The following is a 21,925-nucleotide window of genomic DNA, read 5'->3' as shown; positions in this document are numbered from 1 at the left end:
AGCCATATTGATTTCAGGGGCTAATCAAGAAGAAGTTTAATGACACGGCAATTAAAGTGCTCCAGTAAGTGAATTACACCTGCAATTAAATGCTATGGAAAAGCCATTGTGGGAGAAAATTATCTAAAATGTCATCAGTGTATACATTTAAACGTTAAGGAGTGACTTCTTTCGCTGACTGGACTTCTTCTAGGCATTGTAAAAATATAAGAAAAAAAACAATATTTACAACTTCAATCTTTATTTCTTTCAAATAAGATAAAAGAAAATTTGTTATCAATAATACAAGTACAAAAATGTATCAGAACACAGACGAATATACAGGACAGAGCATGACAGTGAGAGCTTAGGAAGTAATATGTGGATGAAAGAAAGATCCTCGGTACATGATGGGAGGAAAAACAAAGTGGGCTGGTCAGTGGAAGACTAGATTAAAAAAAGAAGAATTTAAGGGGACTGGATAACGTCGAAATGTAGTCAGCCTGGCACCAACAACCGTGCTCTCTTTCCAGTTTTGGCCAACATGCTATGAAAAAGCACAAAAACCCTCCAATAAATAAGGCGCCATGACGGGCCCAAAGCAGGGGAAGTGTGTGTGTTACTAATCTGAATATATGGACTACAACTGACGGCGTTCACATTTTATATCGTGCATAAATACTTTATCATCTTAAATCACTCTTAAGATATTTCTATTCATAAACAATGACATTTATAAGTGGGAATTAAAAACAACTTTTAAAGAGAAACACGAGCTGCGACAGAAAAGTTAAGTCAAGCGTATGAGGTGCTCTCTGATAACCCTTTTTTGGGAGTGGGGGGGGAGGGGTTAACTAAGGGGGAGAGAGCTGAGTGAAGCTGCACTGCTCACACTTTACATTACTGTGTGTTACATGTTGGCAAAGCGCTGCCTGGCCCTTCTCCAACATGCTTTATGCAGTGATCAAGTGCAAGTATCATCACTTTTCACACGTCGCTATAAGTGTGTGCTTAGAGGAAAAAACAAAACTGTGGCCCACATTCCTACAGGCGCTGCTAAAAACAAAACACCAAAATCTGCAAAAAGAAAAGTGGACGAGTTTAATATGTTACGTTTTAAGGCACTTCAGTGTCAGTTCGTTCGGTTTGGTGGAAGCTGAAATTTTGGCACCACAAATATTAACTGTAAGCAGGTAAAAATCCCTCTCTCGGTCAGCGATACTGAGGGGATTTATTCATGAAGCAATAAACTGACATAAACCGTCCATTCAGCCACCAAAAGTCACCGATAATGAAGTCCCTCTGGCAGGCGTTTGAGTTTTTCGCACCCTGTGAGGTGGGGCAGGAGGTTTGGAGTGGAGTGGGTTGGAGTGAAGTTGAAGGACTGTTGCTGAACATCAGAGTCTCAGAACAAACGAGTTACGCTGTGATGGCGGCAGGCGGCGTCTACATCTCGTGGGCGGTGAGATGATGTTCTGGGATACCGTTGGCATGAGCCACCATCGTGTTATTCTCGTTGAGGCGCCTCACGCGATACATTTCATAGTGGATGCTGCTGGTGATGTCCTTAATGTTCTGCATGTGGGTCCTACAAACAAAAACACACACTGTGGCATCACAGAAGTGTCCGTCCATCTCAAACCATCACAGTTTTTACATTTTCTACTCAACCACCTTAAAATTTAGGGTACAAAGTGTGGACAGATAATTACTGCTGTAAAAAACACACACCTTTGTATATATGGATTTTTAAAGAGGCTCGTTCACACACTGAGAAGTTGTTTAAATGAACGAGGATCTCAAAAACTTGAAAAACTGAAGTTTCCAATGGTGTTTCTCGATGTATTCAAGGGCAATTTTATTCTGTTCTATATAAACTGAATCTGGATTTGCAGTTTCAGATGATGAGCTGGTCAAAATTTATATTAACAAACTGAAGCAGTCTCATTCTTGAACACAAACACACTACCTAAAACACCGAAAAACACAACTACAGACCATTTCTACATGGTATATAGAGACAGTGAAACCAATTCTCTACGTTTCACTCATCCTAAGAACTGCAATGTTCGAGCACACGACAGGAAACTATGGTCACTTTATCTCGAGTTTGAAAATAAAAACTACATTTACTTTAACATGCTGACTGGACACATCCTCCTGCTCCTTTGTGTCCTTTATTTTGCCTTACAATAACCTCAAACGGTTTTGAATCCACCTTGATCCAGCATGTACCTGTGAACTACCAGCACACTTGCAGTGTCAGACAGAAACCGCTCAAACCGTGTCTTTAACTGTTGTGTGTGTCTGACTTGAATCACTCCAGCTGTCTTTACAGACAACAGCTCATGGTTTTTTTTTGCACTTTGTGCCTGTAAACATGTCTCATATCAGTTTTTCCCTCTGCAAATTTGCGTTTCTGCTTTTACTGCACTGGGACTGTGATCACTATAAAACAGGTGGATTCACTGAAGCAGGACGCCTCTTGTCAATGTTAACGCATCATCACGATCACTGCGATTAAAATTTTTTTACGCCATTAACCAATCAGGAGCGCAGAATGGACTAACTTTGGACAAACTGCCCGAATTGCGTTGACAGAGACATTTCAGGGATTTTGCGTCATTTTGCGCTCCAGATGTTAACGCATTAACACTGGCAGCTCTATTAAAAACACTTACATATTCATTCCTATTGCTACTACATACATGTGACACATGTGATTCATGAGACTGATCAACCACATGCAGATTGAGTCTCCCTCTCTGTGTCTAAAATTACAAAAATCCCTTTATTTATGATGAATCTGTGCCAGATCCTCATCTGGCATAAACCTGTGGACTTGCAGACTAGTAGACAACATGCACTCACCTGATGAGGAGATCCCGTAAATAGGCAAACTCACAGTGGGCTATGTTCTCAACTGCAGAGAGAGAAGCTTTGAGTTAGAAATGATCAAACGGGAGTTAAAACAGGTGCTAACAGGCTGCAGAAGCTTCATGAATAGCTGGTGCTGAGATTCTTTAAGAGTCCAGCAGGTGGAGTCAGTGATCCTAGTGTGATGGCTCCATGCAGCAGGCCATCTTGCCCTCACCTGCTGCAGCTTTCATCCACTTTGAGTATTTTCTGAGGAGATTAACTGCATCAGAATTTCCCAATGATGTGTGCCTGTGTGTGTCAGCACAGGCACACTCTGCAGGAAATTAAACTTCCTTTATGAGGCACTTGATAAAGGGGTGGGGCCTCCTGTCTGGAGTAGCTAACATAAACTGGAATTAAAAATGACTAAACTTACACATTTTCTCTGCTCAGTGCATATCCAATGTGAGGATTCAGCAGACATACTCTTTGTATGGGAATGAGAGAGGTTGGGACACCAAGTAAACAATCAGGCGTCTTCATAGCGACTGTCTGGTGGAGGCCTGAGTCAGCTACATGGCACACGACTGCTGTCTGGAGAGCTGAATGGAGCATTGTTGACACTCTGTGACCAGCTGACTCCCAGAAACCCTCCCTTCTTTTTTCCCCCCTTTTCTTTTTTGCTAAAAGTGCATCATTAATATAAATACAAACGAGAGTTGTACCTTCAATGGTTCCCCACTTGGTCTTCCTCCCCAGCAACCTCCTGCCGTTGACCTGGTACTCCTGATCACTTCCCACCACAGCAAATGGGATCATCTCCTGTTCAAAAGGTTAAAAGTAAACGGCTATTAGAGTTAGAAATCCTTACAGAATGGATTTCAGATAGAGCCCAAAGTCCTGCTTGGTGATGCTGCTGCCCTTACCCTGATCTTTTCATTGATCATTCGGTCCTCTGCGTCCTCATCAAATTCCTTCTGTGGGTATACGTCAATCCCATTGGCTCGCAGCTCTTCCCTGATCTGGTTAGAGCATGTTCAAATACACACACACACACACACACACACACACACACACACACACACCACAAGTCTCTTAATCTCTGGACTAATTAGGCGGCTGTTCTTGATGTATCCTTCTGAGAGATCAAACAATTGTACCTAAATATGCACAGGATGCAGATTAAGGTTGCATTAACACTAATCTATGCCAAAAGTTTGGGCTTAGTCGCTAACTGCAACAAACAAAACACAAAACCCTCACAGGATGTACGCCTAAACCTGTGTGCACACAGAGTGTGTTAATGAGGGAAAGGGAAATCCTGAGATCCTTGAAAACAAAGCCAATAAAAACCTCATAAAGGGGTCAGCTGTTTAAAAAAAGTAAAGGCAAGCAGAGAGCAAAAGGGTAAAAGAATATAGGGATACTTCAGAGAAGTTGCAATGCCACTAAAATCTAATAGATGTTACCTTCTTTTTGAAGAAGTCTCTCTCCTCCAGCGTGAGTGTATCTGCCTTGGCAATGACTGGGACGATGTTGACCACTTTACTCAGACGTCTCATGAATTCGACATCAAGAGGCCGAAGACTGAGGAGACAACATGAGAGAACCGGGAGGAAGACATTAGATTTAAGAACAAAAGCACAGGAAATTGTAACGCAAAGCTCTCGCACCAGAGGGCAGATGTTCCTAAGAAACGTCCCAGATGGAGGAACATTTACAGTTCCAACTTCTTATCATGCACCCATCATTACACAGAGTATGTGAACATCTGCTTGATACAGTTAGGGGAAGCAGCTAAGGCCTTTCCCGCAGTTTGAGAAAGCATCTGCATGTGGTTAGAGCAGCGGATTCTGGCCTGGCTAACGACTCTTTCACACAGGCTGCTCGTTGTCAACAACAAGGCTTGTGCACTCGAGAAAGAGCACGCTGAGAAAGACAAAAGTGCAGAATTGATTGCATGCACCCAGACACACACAGAGTCTCTGTCTCTTGTGTCCTTCCTGCCTCTCCCCCATTAGGCTTTTTAAGGCAAGCCTGGAGCAGCTGCTGGCCGGGCCATGTGACATCTGCAGTGTTGGATCAACATGAAACGCTGCTTGCTGGAGACGGGGGGGGGGGGACATTCACACCAGGCCCCTGCCTGAGTAAAGACATGCCATGAGACAAAAATTAATAGAGGTGCAGCATTTGCTCTGTTATCAGTTGTGTCTTTGTGTGCGTGCTCCAAAGGGGATGACAGTCCACAGCTGCTTCAACATTTTCCCAAGACCAGTCGCTGCACTCGACTCGAGTTACACCAATGAAAAAATAGGAATATAAAAGAAACTATGAGCTGCATGGTGAATTATCATGTGTTCACCGAACGCCTAATTCCTTCTGCTAGTATACCCAGACCCCCTGAGCTCCGATCGGTGCAGGTCTGAACCAAGAGAGCGCTGAGAGGGAGAGTAAACCGGACGGTTCGATGAGAGCCAGATGTGTGGGCCTGTGAGAGGTCCAGGGAAAAACTTAGGATACTGAGCTGCTTCGGGGCCTGGCGAGAGCAGCCCATGTCTCCAGAGTGTGTGGGCCGGATAGAGAGTCCTTGTGTGTGTTCAATAAGAGGGGGTAACAAGGCAGAGAGATCTGCTTCACATTTAAAAAGTTAAGAACAAAGACAGCCTATACCAATATATGCTGACATGCACAGGCAAAGCACAGCGTTGCTGTCTGTAACAACAGCAGTTATTTAAATTCCAGTTGATGTAATTGTTTCGTATTGTCACCAAGTCAGACTTTTAGAAAACACAATGTCTGTTTACAAGAAAACTACAGAGCATAAAGAACAGCTTGTGTGACAGGAATCAGCACTGATGTTTTTTTAGATGTGTCTTTTTGAGATTTAAAACTACGACTGTGGTGTGTCATTACCAATGTCCAGTTGGGGGGATGAAGTATATGCAGCAGTGGACTCTGGAGTCTGGGATCCTTTTCTTCCTGTTGATATTGATTTCCTCCTGCAGGTACGCCTCGTACTGATCATTAATGAACTTCATGATGGGCTGCCAGCTATGCCATGGTGGAGAAAGATAATTGAAGAGGGAGAAGGAGAGAAGAGGGAGGGGAAAGAAGGGTAAGGGGGTGGAAAAGGAAGACAAGGGACAGATCAGTAAAAGGAGGAAGAGGAGGGGCTCAGGGAGACAAAGAAGAGGAGGAAGGACAATGATAGAGATCAGGTAAAGTAAGAAAGCAGGAAAAGCAAGAATAAAGGGGAGGACATCTGGTTAGAAACTCTTGTCATTATGAACTCTTATAATGCTTATATGGTTGTTGCAGCAACGTTAAGTTGTAGCCTACCAGTTCTCATTGTTGATCTGGTCTCCAAAGCCTGGTGTGTCAATGACTGTCAGCTTCATTCTTACACCCTTCTCCTCGATGTCTGCAAACAAAAGCACATAAGAACACTGTGAGCCAGCACAGCAGCAAACTGCTGTAACACAGACAAGCAGTGAGAATGCAGATGGGCATAAGCCAGTTGTCGTGAGTTGTACCGTGACTGATGGACTTGATTTCCACTGTTTTGGGAATCTTCTCCTGGGCTGTAGCCAGCACAGACTTACGGCTGACTTTAGACTTGAACAGCGTGTTCATCAGAGTAGACTTTCCCAGGCCGCTTTGTCCTGTAAGCAAAAAACAAACAAAAAAATGACAGGCAATGAGAAAAAAAAACACTTCGACAGTGACTGCTTACACAGTGGGGAGCCAACGGTTTACACAATGGTGCCATAATAAAGCCAAACAAGATTCTATAAAATGACCCTGCTTCACTCCAACAATTTCAGAAGCTGTGACACCTGTCTGCTCAAACACTGCCAACAAAGCACACCAGTTTACTTCATATGCAGTAAGTGATGAGAAAAAGGGGCAGCTGCAATGAGCCAACAGCAGGACAGGACAAGCAACAGCCACAACTGCTATGCCTATGGTTGTCTTTTGTCATCTGCTATACAAGTCTCCAACGATTGCATGTGCACAAGAGTTTGGGCGTTTCCCCTGTCTAATTTCTCCAGCTCCTTTCTCTCAGCTGCCTCTCTCAACAAGTCTCATCCCGTGGATGTGGGATGAGATCCAGTCCCTCCGTTGTAATTGCAGCTTGTGATAGTAGTCCCCGTTTTGCTCTGCAGCCTCGATGAGTTTGGCTGATTTGTCCACCTGCTGCAGGTTCTGGTTAGAGTTTCCTAGCAGAACGAGATCTAGTGTCTAAAGCTGAAATCCATGACTGTTTATTTGGAGTATGTTTGACTGCGGGAATTCTTCTTGGGAAGCAGCTTAATGACATTGTGGGCCACCACAACCGCAACATCAACCTCTGGGAAAAATGGCACAGGAAAGGCTGGGGCTAGATGACAAGCAGAGACTGAACTGAAAAAAAAATAAAATAAAATGAGCAAAGGGAGTGTTCACTAGTAAATTAACTGTGAATGGTGATGCTGTTTTGGATGGAGGTTAGTTTTACTTTGGTATCCTGTGGAGGCAGCAGCATATGAAACACTAAAGCTTTTTTTTAATAGCCCTAAAATGCTAATACGACATATGGCACTTATGAGCCACTCAAAATAACAGCAGGGGAAATAGCATGACTGCAACAGCCACACCCAGAAATACACAAATGTAACTCCTTTAATCTTATAACTACCAGTTCAAGACACTTTCTGATCAGATAACAACACCGATGCTCTTGTTTTGCTACAGTAAGAGGATAAAATGCTCCCCCATCCGGGCAAATTGAAACAGACTTAATTTATCAGCTGTCTGTCTATATGGATGAGACCCCCTGTGACCCTTGGACCTCATGCTAACATCACCACGGGTTAATGAAGAGCTGTTTGGAGGGGCCCACTGGGAAATGACCATTCAAAGTTCAACCTCAGGTTAAGTCAACATTCAGAACTTTGATTTATGGATATGCACTCGCATGCACAGCAGCACACACTCCACGCAAACACGGATTCACAGAACAAATATGAAGCTCAACAGCTGGAAGTTAAAGGACTCAAAAGTCCACGTGGAAATTAGCATTTTATCTGCTACAGTGCTTTGGCAGTACTAATGCCACTGTGAGCCGTGTCCAAACTTGCTCCAACAGCTGCTTTCTCCAAAGTGTCTGCATCCATCATCCTACCGCTAACAACCATCACAAAACAGTGAGGTGGTGCCAAAATCCCACAAGTGCTTTCTGTATGAGGTCAAAGTCGTACAGATGCTTTTTAAACTGTTAAATTGTGTCTGGCAGCAAACATTTTCACAAGAAAAAGCAAACAAGCTGGAAGGAAATTTTTTAAAAATGACACTCAAAGTTATCACAATTCATTATCTTACCAAAAAATTTGTTCTCTTTCTATCGTCTCGCTATCCTGTTTGGATGTAGGGGTTTCCCCCCGGGTGTCCTCTTCCTTTATAGACAAGGAAGTAAATCCACCTGCTCTGTTAGTTTTAAACTGTTAGATTGTAGCTACTGCACCTGGGCCTAAGCATGACTGATGTTTTATAATCAGTCCATTATCACTCCATTTGTTTAACAGATGAGAATTAAAATAATGAAAATCCAGTGAAAATGCGTTTTTTTTGTTGATTTTCGTTTCACTTTTGCTACAATTTTTGGAGGGGAGCATAAAGTCCTCTATGCAGGTAAAAACCATCAGTTATAAAGATGCCAAACCAATTATCCAGTTCTTAAAAACCATCAATTGTTCCTACATTGTGATACAGTTAAATAATTTCACCTTGATATTTAAAAAAAAAAAGACACCCAAAAAACCATGGAAACCAGTTTTGTTTAGTTGTGTTTACCCACTCAGGCCTGGGGCTGCTTTCAAGCACATTTTTTTTTATTTGAGGATGAGACAGACCATGTGTGGAGACGACATGCAGGAGACGTAAAGCAGTGAGATTGGGTGGGCTCGATGGTGGCCTGTTTGATCCTGAGGTGTGTAATTAGCTCCTATTTTAAAGGTGTCTGATCACAGTGATGAGTATGCCCAATTAAAAAAAACAAAATAAAAGAAAAAAGCTTCAGGCTTATATTTAAACTTGATTAGAAAGAAAAGCATCATGACTCAGTCTCAGCTCTAGTTATACATAACTGAGGTTATTGTGAGACTTAAGTGTATACAACCATCAATGCAACCATTTATTTGCAGAAGGCCACACTTTTGAGTAAAGATGGGAAATATTATTTCAACCTGAACATTTGCTAGCAGTAGTTATCCACAGTGAAGCACCAGCTCAAAAGTCTTACTCAAAGGCAACTCCTGGAATTATTTCTAATGCTTCACATGCATTTCTTTTAATGTGTGAGTGCATAAGCAGCCAAAGATTTGATCACTGCAATGCTATGTGACCGACAACTACTGTGCGAACCAAATCTGGGAATTTTAGTGAGTGCAAACAGGCTCTGCTTACCCACAACCATAATGTTGAGCTCAAAACCCTGCTTCATGGCTTTCCTCCTCATCTGCTCCAGAATGGCATCGATACCCACATAGCTGAAGTCCAACATGGGGCCGCCAGCCTTCTCCCCATACAGTCCACCCACTGCTGGGGACACCATAGCATCAGGCACCACCGCCTCAGACATGGTATTGCTGCTGTAGCTGGAAAACACTTCAGGTCCTGATGTAACACAAACAGAAACAGAGAAGGCTTGAGTTACTCACAAGTATAATATGGAAGAAGCAATAACAGATAAATGACGCATCTGTGAAAACAGGTACTGCAAGTAAAATGATAGAGAGGTTTAAAAAAACAAAAAAAACAAAATGAGGACTTTTTACAAGAATTTCAAGATTCTTGGTTCCTTGGAAATCCATAGGAGGAAGTAATGTACTGCACCAAACTGTCATAGTGCTGAAATATGTAATGATTGACAACTTCCTGTTATAGAACAAACCAGTTCAGCTAAGCAGCTCTTCAGGTGCTGGCAGTTCAGAAGAAAAGCTATCAGTAGAATTAAACTACAGTAAAATCTGTTAATAACACACATACACATTTGAACAAGATGATAGGGGATTCCTGCAGTGTCAGAAAAATGCATCCCTGACTGGGAAAACTCGTGTGAACACCCAGTTAAACAACAGCTTGGATGGTTGATGGCACAAAAAACCAAGTTATAGCTGAAATGGCCTGTGTGTTTGCCTAATAGGGGGGAACTTGATTAATTGTGCAAGTGGCCATGCACATCATTGCATCTTTAATGTTTGGTTTTATTCAACCTGTGATGCCCTTTGTAACTGTTTACAAAGTGCTATTAGTTATTGTTATATCTAGAGGAAAGCTCTGGGATCCATCTTCTAGTGAATGTCTGCACAAAAGTTTCTGATAATCCATCTAATGGTTGTTGTTTATTTCAGTCTGGAACAAATGTAGCGGACTGTCTAGAAGACAGACAGAAAAACAACTAAAAGCACCTCCTGACTTTCAAGGTCCTGGTTGGTCTCATGCCAGAACAGTTTATCAACCCAAAAGTAAAACTATCAGAAAGTTCGCTCTGTGGAATTAGAGTAGTTTAAAATTGGCAGAACGACATCTCTTCACTTTGTTTTTGTAATGATTAACTTCATGTCCTTCTGTGAAATGCCTGCAGATGTTTGTCTAATCACAAGAGAAATATTAAACTTTTAATGTGTTCACTGAGGTCTGCGCATGCCAAAGTCACCGTACCTCTCGAGCTGTGTATGTGACAAATTTACACGACGGCAGTGTTTATGTCCGTGTGTCATTAGATACACAGTCCATGTACCATGCTACCCCTCGCAAGGCCTCCCTTTCCCTTGCTCTCTACAGTGCAGTGTTACTGTCCTGCTAATGTGAGAGTGGAAAAGAGTGAGACTGGTGAGGTTGAAACCTGATCCACCCACAGCTAACCTGGCTAACACACACAAAAGCCCTGAGTACATGCTTGACTTTGTGCCTTTAAACATGCCGGTTGCCTTGACTTCACACACTCAGAGTTTCCTCTGTTTGAGCGCACAGCTGATCTGTACGTACACATGCAAATATCAGCCCCTGGACTGCCTGCCAAGAGTTTAACAGCTTTTGGATTCCAGCGAATACTCGACCCGTTACAAGGAGAAAGTAGTCCAGACAGCAGGCCAGTTCACCCGTATCACTCTGGGAAATAAATCAACAGGCTGGTAGAAAAGTCAACACACTTCAAACTGGCACTGCACTGATTAATGGAAGAAGAAGAAAAATCTGAGGAATGGCAGTGCTGTAGAAACTCAAAACTAGCTCATGTTAACACGTTAAGTCTTGCTTTTATAATATGCTCCATTGTGTGTGCATCCATGTGTCATAGAGACCCACCTATGGAAGCAGCTCTCCTGGCCTCTTCACCACTTCCTCATCCTGTTCCAAAAGTCAGTCAGCAACTTACAGCGACTCACTGCCCTCCACCTCCCCTCTACACCTCCCCTGTTTCGCTCATGTCTTTTTCCCCTCAGCCTCACCCTTTCCTCCCTGCTCACACTGATCCTCCCTCATCGGTGTTGCCTATTGCACACCAACTCTTAGTTTTCTTGTATCTCTCCTGTTTGAGCCCCTCCTCCTTTCTGCTACTCATTTGGCTTTTAGCTTTGTTATTAAATGTGCTGGATAATACAAAACCTCCATCCTCTTCTTCTCTACACCATGTATTTTCCCTCTGAAATCCCTTGCTGATTTTTTCCTGCGACAGCTTTGTGCTGTAAACAGAGATGTTTGCAGGAGTTAGGACACTGTGGCAACCAGGGCTCCAACAACAGAGCTTCAAAGGCATGATACCAGGGAAAGCATCAAAGGAAAGAGACATGAAATGAACAAGATGGAATACTTAACATATCATCCAACAGCATCTACACCTGCAAAGCACTAAAATATAATGATGAGAAGATCATCTGTACAAGCTTAATCTTTTGTTCGAGCTGAAACATTTAATAGATGGTGGATTGTCAGTTACTTGGATACCTGTTTAATCTAATCCAAAGGCTTTACTGTCAGGACTCGTGCACAACCATGAGCTGAGCATCGACCCATTTTCGAAGGGCATAAAACGGGATAAAAGAAATTTGTTCTTTTTATTGCAACTGTAGATCTTACTTCTGCGGTCCCAGCACAGTCCTCATTCCCAGCCTCTGAGCTTCAACACTTGTCTCCAGTTTGGTATGCACACTTCTCATTTTGTGATCAGTGTGGGTTTAAAACAGGAAGAAAAAGTAGGTTTTATGGAGGTTTTTGGTTCTGTGTAACCTTTGTGGAAACAATCAATTACAGTATTTGGTCTGAGGACTTCCTGAAATGAGCCTCATTTCAGAACAATGCTCAGCACCTCTGCAGCATGTCTGTTCTGTTTAATGTTCAGTTACTATTTGCTCATCTTCCACTGTGGGTGGGAATTATAAAAGCTAAGATACAGAGTGAATGAGAGACGGACAGAAAGAGTTGTTGGTGGTAACTAACTGGTTTCCCAGCCAGGAGCACAAAGGCTCTTCAAAAGATTAACTGTCCTTCATGAAACCAATGTACTGATTTTCTCAAGTCAAAGAAGAATTTAACACCATAAACAACTTGCCAAACATCACAACACCACACAAAAGGAGTCTTGAACCACTACCGTGGGAAACCAAACTCTTCTCTACAATCAAAATGAATCACTTCATTCATGGGTAGGACACCTCTTTAGACCTTTAGCCAACTTTGGTAAACTACAAACCCTACGATGTGGTGAGTGAAGCATCGTATCAGTGGTGCAGAGAGTGTGTCAAAGCATCTGGATACACTGACCATTTATTCACCCTCTGTCATGGTTTTTAGCCAGTAATGGCCTTATAAATGTTAACATTATTTTTTTTTTACCTCCACCTGGAAATGTCTGGCCCTGATGGCTTAACAGCTGTTGGACATTACCTCAAACCTATCAAACACAATGGGCTGACTGAAAAAATTACTGTTGAGTCAAATAGGGATGTAAGGAATGACATATTGTGGGAACCTCAGGTATTTTAATATGTTGTCATGCAAACTGATGGTGTAAATCCTTTGGAGGTGGATTAAATGAGCCTCTCAGATGGCTTCAACCGGCCACAGCCTTTTAAGAATAATTATATTGGGCCGCTTCTCAACTCAGCATTTTATGTTTCCCCCCCACTAGTTTCAAGTCTGATGGGAAATGGGCATGCAAAAGTTACATTTGAGAGAAAATGCGATGACAGTTGTGGAATAGGTTTGCTTATGTTGCTGATCAAACAGCACAAGCACAGTTTGGATGAATCAGATTTGTTTTTCAGTGACAATTAAGGGTCATTTAAAAACGTCAGTTTCCATTGTTGCTTGCTTAGTGGTAATAAATCACCCCTGGATGACTTGCACATTTGCCATGCCATTCCTTAGCTCTACTGCTCCCCCTGCATCATGGACAAACAAAATTTATTTTAGCTATTGGAAAGCAGAGTGACTCACTGTGATGCTGTTTTCAATTACAGGCACTAAAGAGGTTTTCTCTTTTATTGCTTCTAGCGGCATCAGATTGCTTTGCTTTTTTGTAAATATAGCCAGAAGTCTCATCTCTGCAGCAAAGCATTTCAGAGAAAAACAGCAAGACACAAGGAAAAGAAGAAGACCGAAGTGTGGAGAGAAAAAAAAAAAAAAAAGGCAGACGTGTGCAGATAGGCATGAGATACAGAGGAGAAGCAAAAAGGAAGATGGCTGTCGTTGAGTAGGGGGGAGGTAAACAAGATAAGGTCAGTGAGAGGAGGACAAAGAAAGGCATGCAGAGGGGGAGAAGGAGGGGAGGAAAAAAAAGTGTGGATTGCAGAGATTGTGATTTATTCCAGTTTTGGGCCTGGGGCATTCCTCACTAACTACACACAGGCCTCCAAACTGAGATGCAAATACATTCGAATCCAGCTAAACATCTCCCTGTTCACTGGATGGTCTTTTCAAAAGGCACTAAAACTACAAAGGAGTATGAAGAAAAATGTGACTCTGTCGCCTATGTTTAGATGCAGTGTGGCCAGAACCACTGAGCCATGGCTTAGCTGTCCAGGGTGTTGATCTCAACAGGGTGGTGAGCAGGTCAGAGATCATGTTCCCAGTTTAGGTTGGAAAGAGCTGCACTGAGGTTAGTCCCCTCATGACAAACCTGTGGTTTGACCCTTTGAATAAACTCTGTAGAATTTAGAGGAATCCAGAGAGAGAAAAGGATGGAAACTTGGAGTGTTTGTTATCTGCAACACTGACTCACTCAGGGCATCTGTAAAACTGATTGTACAAAATCTTTCCCTTCATCGCTTCACTTTTACAACTGTTTTATACAACATGCAGGCAGTTCCACAGTTTTTCTACTATTTTAATGAGCCATAACGTACACAAATGCTTTCTCTACTAAAGCATTGCACCGAATGATTAAATGCCAGGCTTTAAACAAACACTAAGCTACGGATGATAAGATCCAAACAATTGCTCAAAACCTACAGTCACAAAAACTCCTGTTTTTCAAAGGAAATTAGATTTGTTTTTATCCAACGTTACATGAAACGGATCAAGAATGTAGTAAATGACACTTGCTGTCTAATGGGTCCATTCATCACAAAATGATTTATGATTTTTAATAAAACAAACTCTCAGCCAGCATCGCCCCTGTGTTACACTGTATTACCCAATGTGGGTTTATAATGATAAAATGGCTAACTGATCCCATTAGCACAGCAGAAAACTGCTTTGTTAAACTAGCCATGATTTGGCTGCTGAAACATCTGAGGCGGCTTATTCTAATAATCAATTAGCATTTTGACCACATGTTGTGGATTCCTGGAAACAGCTTCCAAATCCCATCCTTGGAAAGATCTCCACACCTCCTGCTTGCTTGTGTTTATACACCACTTTGCATTTAATTTAATTATTCATCCCCACTCTCCTCCTCAGTTGTGCTCCATCTCCCTCCCTTCACTCCCAACTGTAGGCAGTTTATACAGTAAGTTTCATCCAGATTGATTGCATCCAGGAAAATTTAGGGAACAGCCACGCATATATTAATTTAATCCATTGTATCAACACCAACACAAAGCTGGTGAATTCCTACAGATAACCTTAATTATATTTGATTGAAAAGGTAAATTGAAAGAGTTTGTGTCCAAGCTCCACGTAACAGCAGGCTTAATTTGTTTCATAGCAATGACAGCTCAATAATTTAGTATCCACCACTAGGCATTAATCCCATCAAGCGATAAAATGCACAAGTTCAGGTTAATCTAAGTGCTTGTTTGGAGCTGTATGTCAAAGACACATTGGTTTACTAATCCACTAAATGGGTTTTGAGATCTTTGTTCTTTTTAACAATCTATTTATGGGCTGGTTAAAAACATCTGCTGCGTTTGTCTTCCATTTACATTCCCATACAGGATGAAGGCGGTTTGCAGTCGTGTCTCATCTTAACGCCGCTAGATTTGTTTTGATGGTAACCCAGATGCCTCTTGAGGAGCGTGCGGGCTGCTTCAAATTTTATTTTATTCAATGTGATAAAAACGACTGATTCTCAAGCTGCCTTTTTTATGGTTGATTTCCCACAAGAGATGGTGCAAACACAGCTGAGAAACTTGTGTAGAAGCGATAAAAATGTATTCAATTACATTGAACTGGGGTTCCGGTAGCCCTCCAGCATTGAATCAATTCGATACCCCCAGACCACATGGGTTTACAACACACACAAACACACAAACCCAGTTACCCACCCTCTGACAGTGAAGCCTTTTAATAAAAAGGGGAAATTGGTTTGGTGGCAGTGCAAACACTGACTTTAATAACACAACAGCCTGAGTGTTTTTGCAACAAAGCCGAATTCCCAGACTCATCGTTCAGCTCTCAGGAGAAATGTGCCTGAGAGATTATGTCACCTGCCACTATTTGCCTGGAAATGATATACCCATCTTACTGTGTTCTGCACGTGGCATTTATGTGCATGTTTTTAGAAGTATTTTAATATAATGCAGATGCTTAAAACCAATGATAATCAGTCTCTTAACAACATACAACTTTGTATTTGCAGCATGCAGCATCAGCAGCTAGGGTTACTTTGCAGACAGCAGAGAAATGTAAATTACTGTAATGACAGCAGAAGCCCACAGGTTTGTCTAGACTTCCAGAGGAATGTGTTCGGCCTCTAAGCTGTGGTGGTGCACAAGAGAGCTGTTGTCTTTCTAGGCTCTTCAGCTAATTCTTACACCAAGCAGCTCCAAAAGAAAAAAGAAAGAAAGGAAAAAAGGAAAAAAAAAAATCAAATCACTGAGCGCATCAGGTAAGGTTTCACCTATACATTATTAAATGCATGCATGCCTCAATTTACCGTGCGGACACCCAAGTGCAAGCAAGAAGACTTATTGACTCAATTCAAGGCTCAGGCTGATTTAGTTTCAACTAAACATCTACAGTTAAGGAAATACATTCCACTGCAGCAGATCATGCCTTACAAAAAAATATTCCACCCTAAAGCAACTGCTAAACTTTACCCTCTGAGTTTACATGAAAGCAAAATGAATCAGGAAGTTGTCAGTTTTGTGAGCGTCTTTGTGGCTAGGCTAAATAATACATTAGTTATCCATTACCTATTGGCTACTTGCTGACAGTAATAGAGCATGTGGACTGAACCAATGTAATCTCAGTGAATGGGTCAAAGTGTATCAGTGAAATGGTTAGCTGACAGTGAGTGTGGGTCTAGAGGGGCAGGGGGTTGAGGAATCTGACCTCTGTTCGTGCACACGCCTCACCTTAGAAACAACAGTTAGAAGAAGTGTTATTTAAACAAAACAAAAAAAAAGTACAGCGAACTCAGTTGAAAAAGTTTTGCTTTTTTAACATTGCACAGACATAATTATAAATACCAAATTATCTACAAACTAACCAATGTTACTTTAATGCTCAGTTGACTAAAGGTGGACTTAGAGGGCAGCTGTCCTTCACTATTGAGACAGAAGGCTCAAGGTGTTCAAATCCTTAGAAAACACAAACTCACTATTCCATCAAAAATGCTGTCAGCAGCACTCCTCTGACACAGTCTACAGCCTGTGTGCGAGCTGAAGCCTGTCACCTGGGTCCTCTCCAAGTCTCAGCAGCAGTATTTATGGACTGTGTTTGACCCACATACAAAGCTTAAGGGTGTAGTGGACAATAAGTGACGTCACAGTGTCAGTTTAACTTGAAATGTGACTCCTTACTCAAAGTAGTTCATATTTACATGTTACTTCAGTTAATTTCAAGTGAATCACCATCATCTCCTCACCTTTGAAGATTTTAAAGTCGTATATTTATCGTGTGTGGCAGCATGACACTTCTAGGTCACTGTAGGTGTAGACAGCCAAACACTTGTTACATTAGACCTTAAAAGCGTTCCCTATAAAGGGAACATGAGCTTATTGTGTTATGTAAGTTTAGAATTGTCTTCTTTTAACATCTTCATTGCTAATCTATCAACATCAACACTTGCAGACGACTGAATCATCTCAAAATTTATATGCAACAAGTTACAACAAAAATACGACAGTTTCCCTTTTTCCACTCTTCTCTTGTGGTGAACATCTAACGCACATACATGTACTAGAAAACGCAAACCAGTTATTCAGAGAATCTGCTCCCGGGGAATCCAACAGAGATGAAATGTTATCGATTTTACAGAGCTCCGGTTACATTCATGAAATGTTTTGCATTTCAAACTCATGATGCTAAATTCCACAATAGATACACAATCTTACTGATCTAACTTCTTGACTCCCGATGTGCACAGACAGACAAAGACACGCAAGATGCAGAAGGTAACGATGACCTTTTCAGCTTCCCATTAAACAGTGGTGAAAGGCCACAGTCTGTTCTGCACAGGGGCCACAACAGAGCTCCTTTCAGCAGCTCTGCGTGTGTGTGCGCATATGTGTGTGTTTCTGAGGCAAACCAGAGGCGGGTGACTTTCTGAAAAGGTGAGGGGCGGTTGGTGTTTCCACCGGTTTGATATTAGCTGCTGAGAGGAATTCCTTGTATTCTCCAGGTCAACTTTGGATAACAAAGCCTGGATGATAAATTCTGAGGCCCAGCGTTGTCATCAGCTGCTGCCACATGACCCCATAGCCAAGAACTCGCACTATCACTTTGTCAGTGCTTAAACAAGAGCAGAAAAAGTAGTGAAAGAGAAACCTGATCTGTACAGAGCTCATAAAGAAACACTAATCCGAGGCTAGCCTGTTCTACTTTCCTAAAAGGATTCCTTCACTGTACTTTCCAAAAGCACATCAAAGCCTACGAACCACGTGTGAGGTGCTAACTGTCCACTCTGCATACGTATTTAGCCTGGTAATATGTCATTGTCAGCAACAGCAGTCCAGTGTGTGGACAACGTCAGGAGGAAGGAAACAAAAATAAAACTGGGAGTTTAAACAGAAAAAAATGGGGTTGAACATGATGGAACATCCCCCTGGATACATAAACAGACGTGTGTGTGTGTGAGTCTGTGTGTGTGTATTACACAGAGAGATCGATTACAAAGCGTGCCACACAGCAGACATGCACAACATTTAGGAGATGAAAGACAGGGAATGCAAAATCTGAACAATGGTAATTATCCGTGAAAGCATGCTCACACAAAAATGAGAAAAATATCCCAACCTGAGATCCTGAGCACTGTCTGTGAAATACACAGCCATGCTTCTTTACAACAAACAAATTAATAGCCACGTGCATATTTAAGCTTGGTTAAAACACATCAGTAACATTACATGTTTGAACAGCTGGACTCAAAAACAAACTGTTTTCTTTCTGCTAAGAAGACAAACACACAAATCGAGAACAAAGGACAAAACTTCCTTCCTCCACTTCCAACTGATTTTTAACACACACACACACACACACACACACACACACACACACACACACACACACACACACACACACACACACTCCCTGCCAGTATGCAAAGCACTCACCGTGTGTGAAGTGTTTGTGTGTATGAGCTGTCCCCTGTCGAAGTGCAGCGCTCCAGTGAGAGGCCAAACTCTGCTGTGGCTCTGGAAGCTCCCTGCCTGCCCCTCCCACCCATGCCTGTCATGTGACTCTGCACGCAAGGCAACACCACACGCCCACTTCCTTCAAATAACCCCGACCCTCCCTCTGACAAATAAAAGGGAAAAAACACCCCCACAACTTCCAATGCGATAAAAAGTAAATGTTAGCAGAGAACGGACAAAGACAGAGCGTCAGTGGCTGCGATAAAGAAACAACAGAAGAGCTGTGTGTGCGTGTGCCTGCAGCTCTGCAGGCTTTAGGCCAGCTTCTCCTCAAGTCCCACATTAAAAAACAAAAAACTAATTACTTTGGACTCCTTATCTCCTCATCTTTACGTCAAACTACTAACACTCAGTCCCTTTAACAAATCAGTACCCTCCATAAATCAAGACTCACTGATTTCTTTTCCCCCTCTTTGCAAATTTTATATCATATTGGCTTTTACAGCAAATCATTTAAAAGAAAAAACAAAAGAGTAAAAATGTTTTAGATAAAGCCAAAGAAATCAAGCAGACAGAGCAGGGGATATGATGACATTTATCCTTTTTTTAAAAAATTCACAGGAAATTGTTGTTTTTTTAAAGCAGCTTTTGTAAGTACTGAATAATCCCACAGCAACTAAACTGAAATGTTTGGCAACAGTCAAGAGCCTGGATAAGATATCCTCAGACATTTCAACAGTAAAAAACATTACAGGGATGATGTACAAACACTTTAATGCTGTTACAGTAACAATAAAAGCCACATGTATACAAAGTATGACAAAGTATGAAAAGCAATAAAATAATATAACATGAATCCATGTATTAGGCAGGTATATTTATTTATAGCATATATTAGATTGTATACTGTAAACAGATGTATAAGATGAGTTAGATGGGGGTAGGAATGGCTGACCAGGATATGGTCAACATCTTGTTCTTGTTTTCCTCTTGAATATGATGGCTTTTAATGATTGTGTTTATTTGTCTTTTATTCCCTAATACGTATTGACATTTGTTACTTATATGTTCAAAATAAAGATTTGATTATGACAGTGCAAACACCAACAACTATTACTATTTTCCAGTGAAAATATAAACAAAATACGAAAAGACGAAATCTAAAGAATGGCAAAAGGAGATGTTAAAAACACCTGATCCCTTATCTTCCAGTACCTGAGAACAAACCAATCACTTTGGCTGATTACTACTCTTTGGAAGTGTGTATATTCATGCCAGATTAAAGAGGAAGGGAACAGCTGTTTTCAGGCTCACAGGAAGTGTAATTACACACCAGTGCAGCAACTTGAGTTTAACCTTACAGCCACATGAACAGACACACACACACACACACACACACACACACACTCTCTCTGGGCAACACCTGCATTCCTTGAAACGAACAGTCAGGTTCCTGAAAAAAACCAGGCGTAATATGTTGGAGAGACGTGTCATTACTCAAACTCAGAGGCCAAAATAAACCAGGGCTTTTAAACAATGTCCATCTAACGAAACTGAAACATCAATATGGACCTGAGTCCTGCACAATACCAACACACGATTCATTAAATCCGACACACAAACATAGCTGGACTTGTAACTGTGATAAAAACCAGGTTTTTACCAAATATGGACGTAAAATAAACCCTTGTTGTCGTTAGTTTTACAGGGTGGAGAACCCTGCAATTTCCCCCCAAACTCGGGGCCCCGTCTCTCTTACAGCTTTTCGCTCTTTGACCTTTTTCGTTCTTTTCAACTCACTCTTTCTGAAGCTCACCTTTATCTCCCCAATAAAAACCTGATGTTTAAAGTGGAGACACTGGAAATGTAGATAATTCTGACAGCACTTAACTCATTCACTGCCATTGACGTCTACAGCCGTCAATTGCAGTGCATGAGTCAATGGGTTTAACTCATTCACTGCCAATGGCTGGCAGTGAATGAGTTAATAATGGGTTTAGGAGCTGGTTTATTACTCAGCTGCACTTTTTTTCACCAACACGACACAATCATCTTTGAAATCTTCTTCTGTGGATTATGCAGATTATACAATAGGAAGACATAACAGAGCTTTTCACTCCTAATATGCATTGCAGCAGTGCCAGTGATGAAGCAAGCCATAGATAGTTTAAATAAAAAGGGGCAAAGGTCATGACTTAAGACAAATTAAAATCTACATTTAGGAAGACTAAAGCATCATCCTGAAGTCACGTACACAGCTGTGTGCATAAAACTGTGCCACTCTGAACTCGAAACACAAACTCCTCTTCTCAACATCACTGCCACTCAGGAGCTGCTCTCCAAAGGTCTCACTATTAACTTGTTTTTTTTAAGCCTAAAATAGACTTTTTATGAGATACAAATTCCCTCTTTCAGATTTTCTTCTTAAAAACGCTGACTCCTGAGTGAACCGTGCATGCATGCATGCAGCGTGGGCCAACCATCATTTGTTTGATCTGACATAACTTGGCAGACTTCTTTATTACAGAGCTGCTGTGCTGCTGGGGACACGGCCTTCTTAAATGAAAGAAGAAAAAAAATATCTTAATTTTGAGGAGAAGGAGACAGAAAGCCGATGTCAGGGGCTGAAGTTTGTGGGCCACGCTGAGCCAAGATGGTGTCATGTACTGGCAGGCAGAGCATGAAGCTGCCTGGCTGACCCCTGACAGTATTCCTTGCAGTTGGACTTTCATAACACAGAGATACAGAAGAACCATAGATTGACTGGGCGCATTACATTAAAGGCATCACAGGTTGTCTTTTTCCTCCACAGGAAAATAGTGTAGTGTACGACTAATACAGAGGGCTGCAACACATCTTAAATCAGTATTCAGTAGACTGCAGTGCACAGGGTGTGTGTACAGTTCTGCTATGAACCATCTTAGGCTGATAAATGACACTACCAAAAATAAATAAATAAAGGTTCGTTAGCTGACATGCATGCTGAGGTTTCTAAAAAACGAAAAAGCAAGTACAGAAAAATTAGATCAACAGCAAGGACCTTATTCATTTCTGCAACACTCATGCTGCTCATGTGAAAGATGTGGGTG

General features: G+C 41.7%; 1 protein-coding gene across 7 annotated transcripts in view; it reads right to left on the bottom strand.

Moving 5' to 3' along the window:
* Positions 1–224: 224 nt before the first annotated feature.
* LOC113020883 (neuronal-specific septin-3-like) overlaps positions 225–21,925 on the bottom strand; it is an 83,033-nt gene continuing 61,332 nt past the window's right edge. For all 7 annotated transcript variants that reach the window (XM_080300342.1, XM_080300343.1, XM_080300345.1 and 4 more), the window contains 9 exons: positions 9,283–9,492; positions 6,372–6,500; positions 6,178–6,259; positions 5,752–5,889; positions 4,308–4,425; positions 3,765–3,860; positions 3,564–3,660; positions 2,851–2,902; positions 225–1,567 (listed from right to left, as the gene is read on the bottom strand). In XM_080300342.1, the coding sequence (XP_080156468.1) occupies positions 1,426–1,567; positions 2,851–2,902; positions 3,564–3,660; positions 3,765–3,860; positions 4,308–4,425; positions 5,752–5,889; positions 6,178–6,259; positions 6,372–6,500; positions 9,283–9,492 (1,064 nt within the window). In that variant the 3' untranslated portion in view covers positions 225–1,425. The remainder of the gene's footprint in view (positions 1,568–2,850; positions 2,903–3,563; positions 3,661–3,764; positions 3,861–4,307; positions 4,426–5,751; positions 5,890–6,177; positions 6,260–6,371; positions 6,501–9,282; positions 9,493–21,925) is intronic.

The sequence above is a fragment of the Astatotilapia calliptera genome, chromosome 4 (genome assembly GCF_964374335.1).
Source record: "Astatotilapia calliptera chromosome 4, fAstCal68.1, whole genome shotgun sequence".
In the NCBI taxonomy this organism is placed as follows: Eukaryota; Metazoa; Chordata; class Actinopteri; order Cichliformes; family Cichlidae; genus Astatotilapia; species Astatotilapia calliptera.
This window is presented reverse-complemented; position numbering and strand designations above follow the sequence as displayed.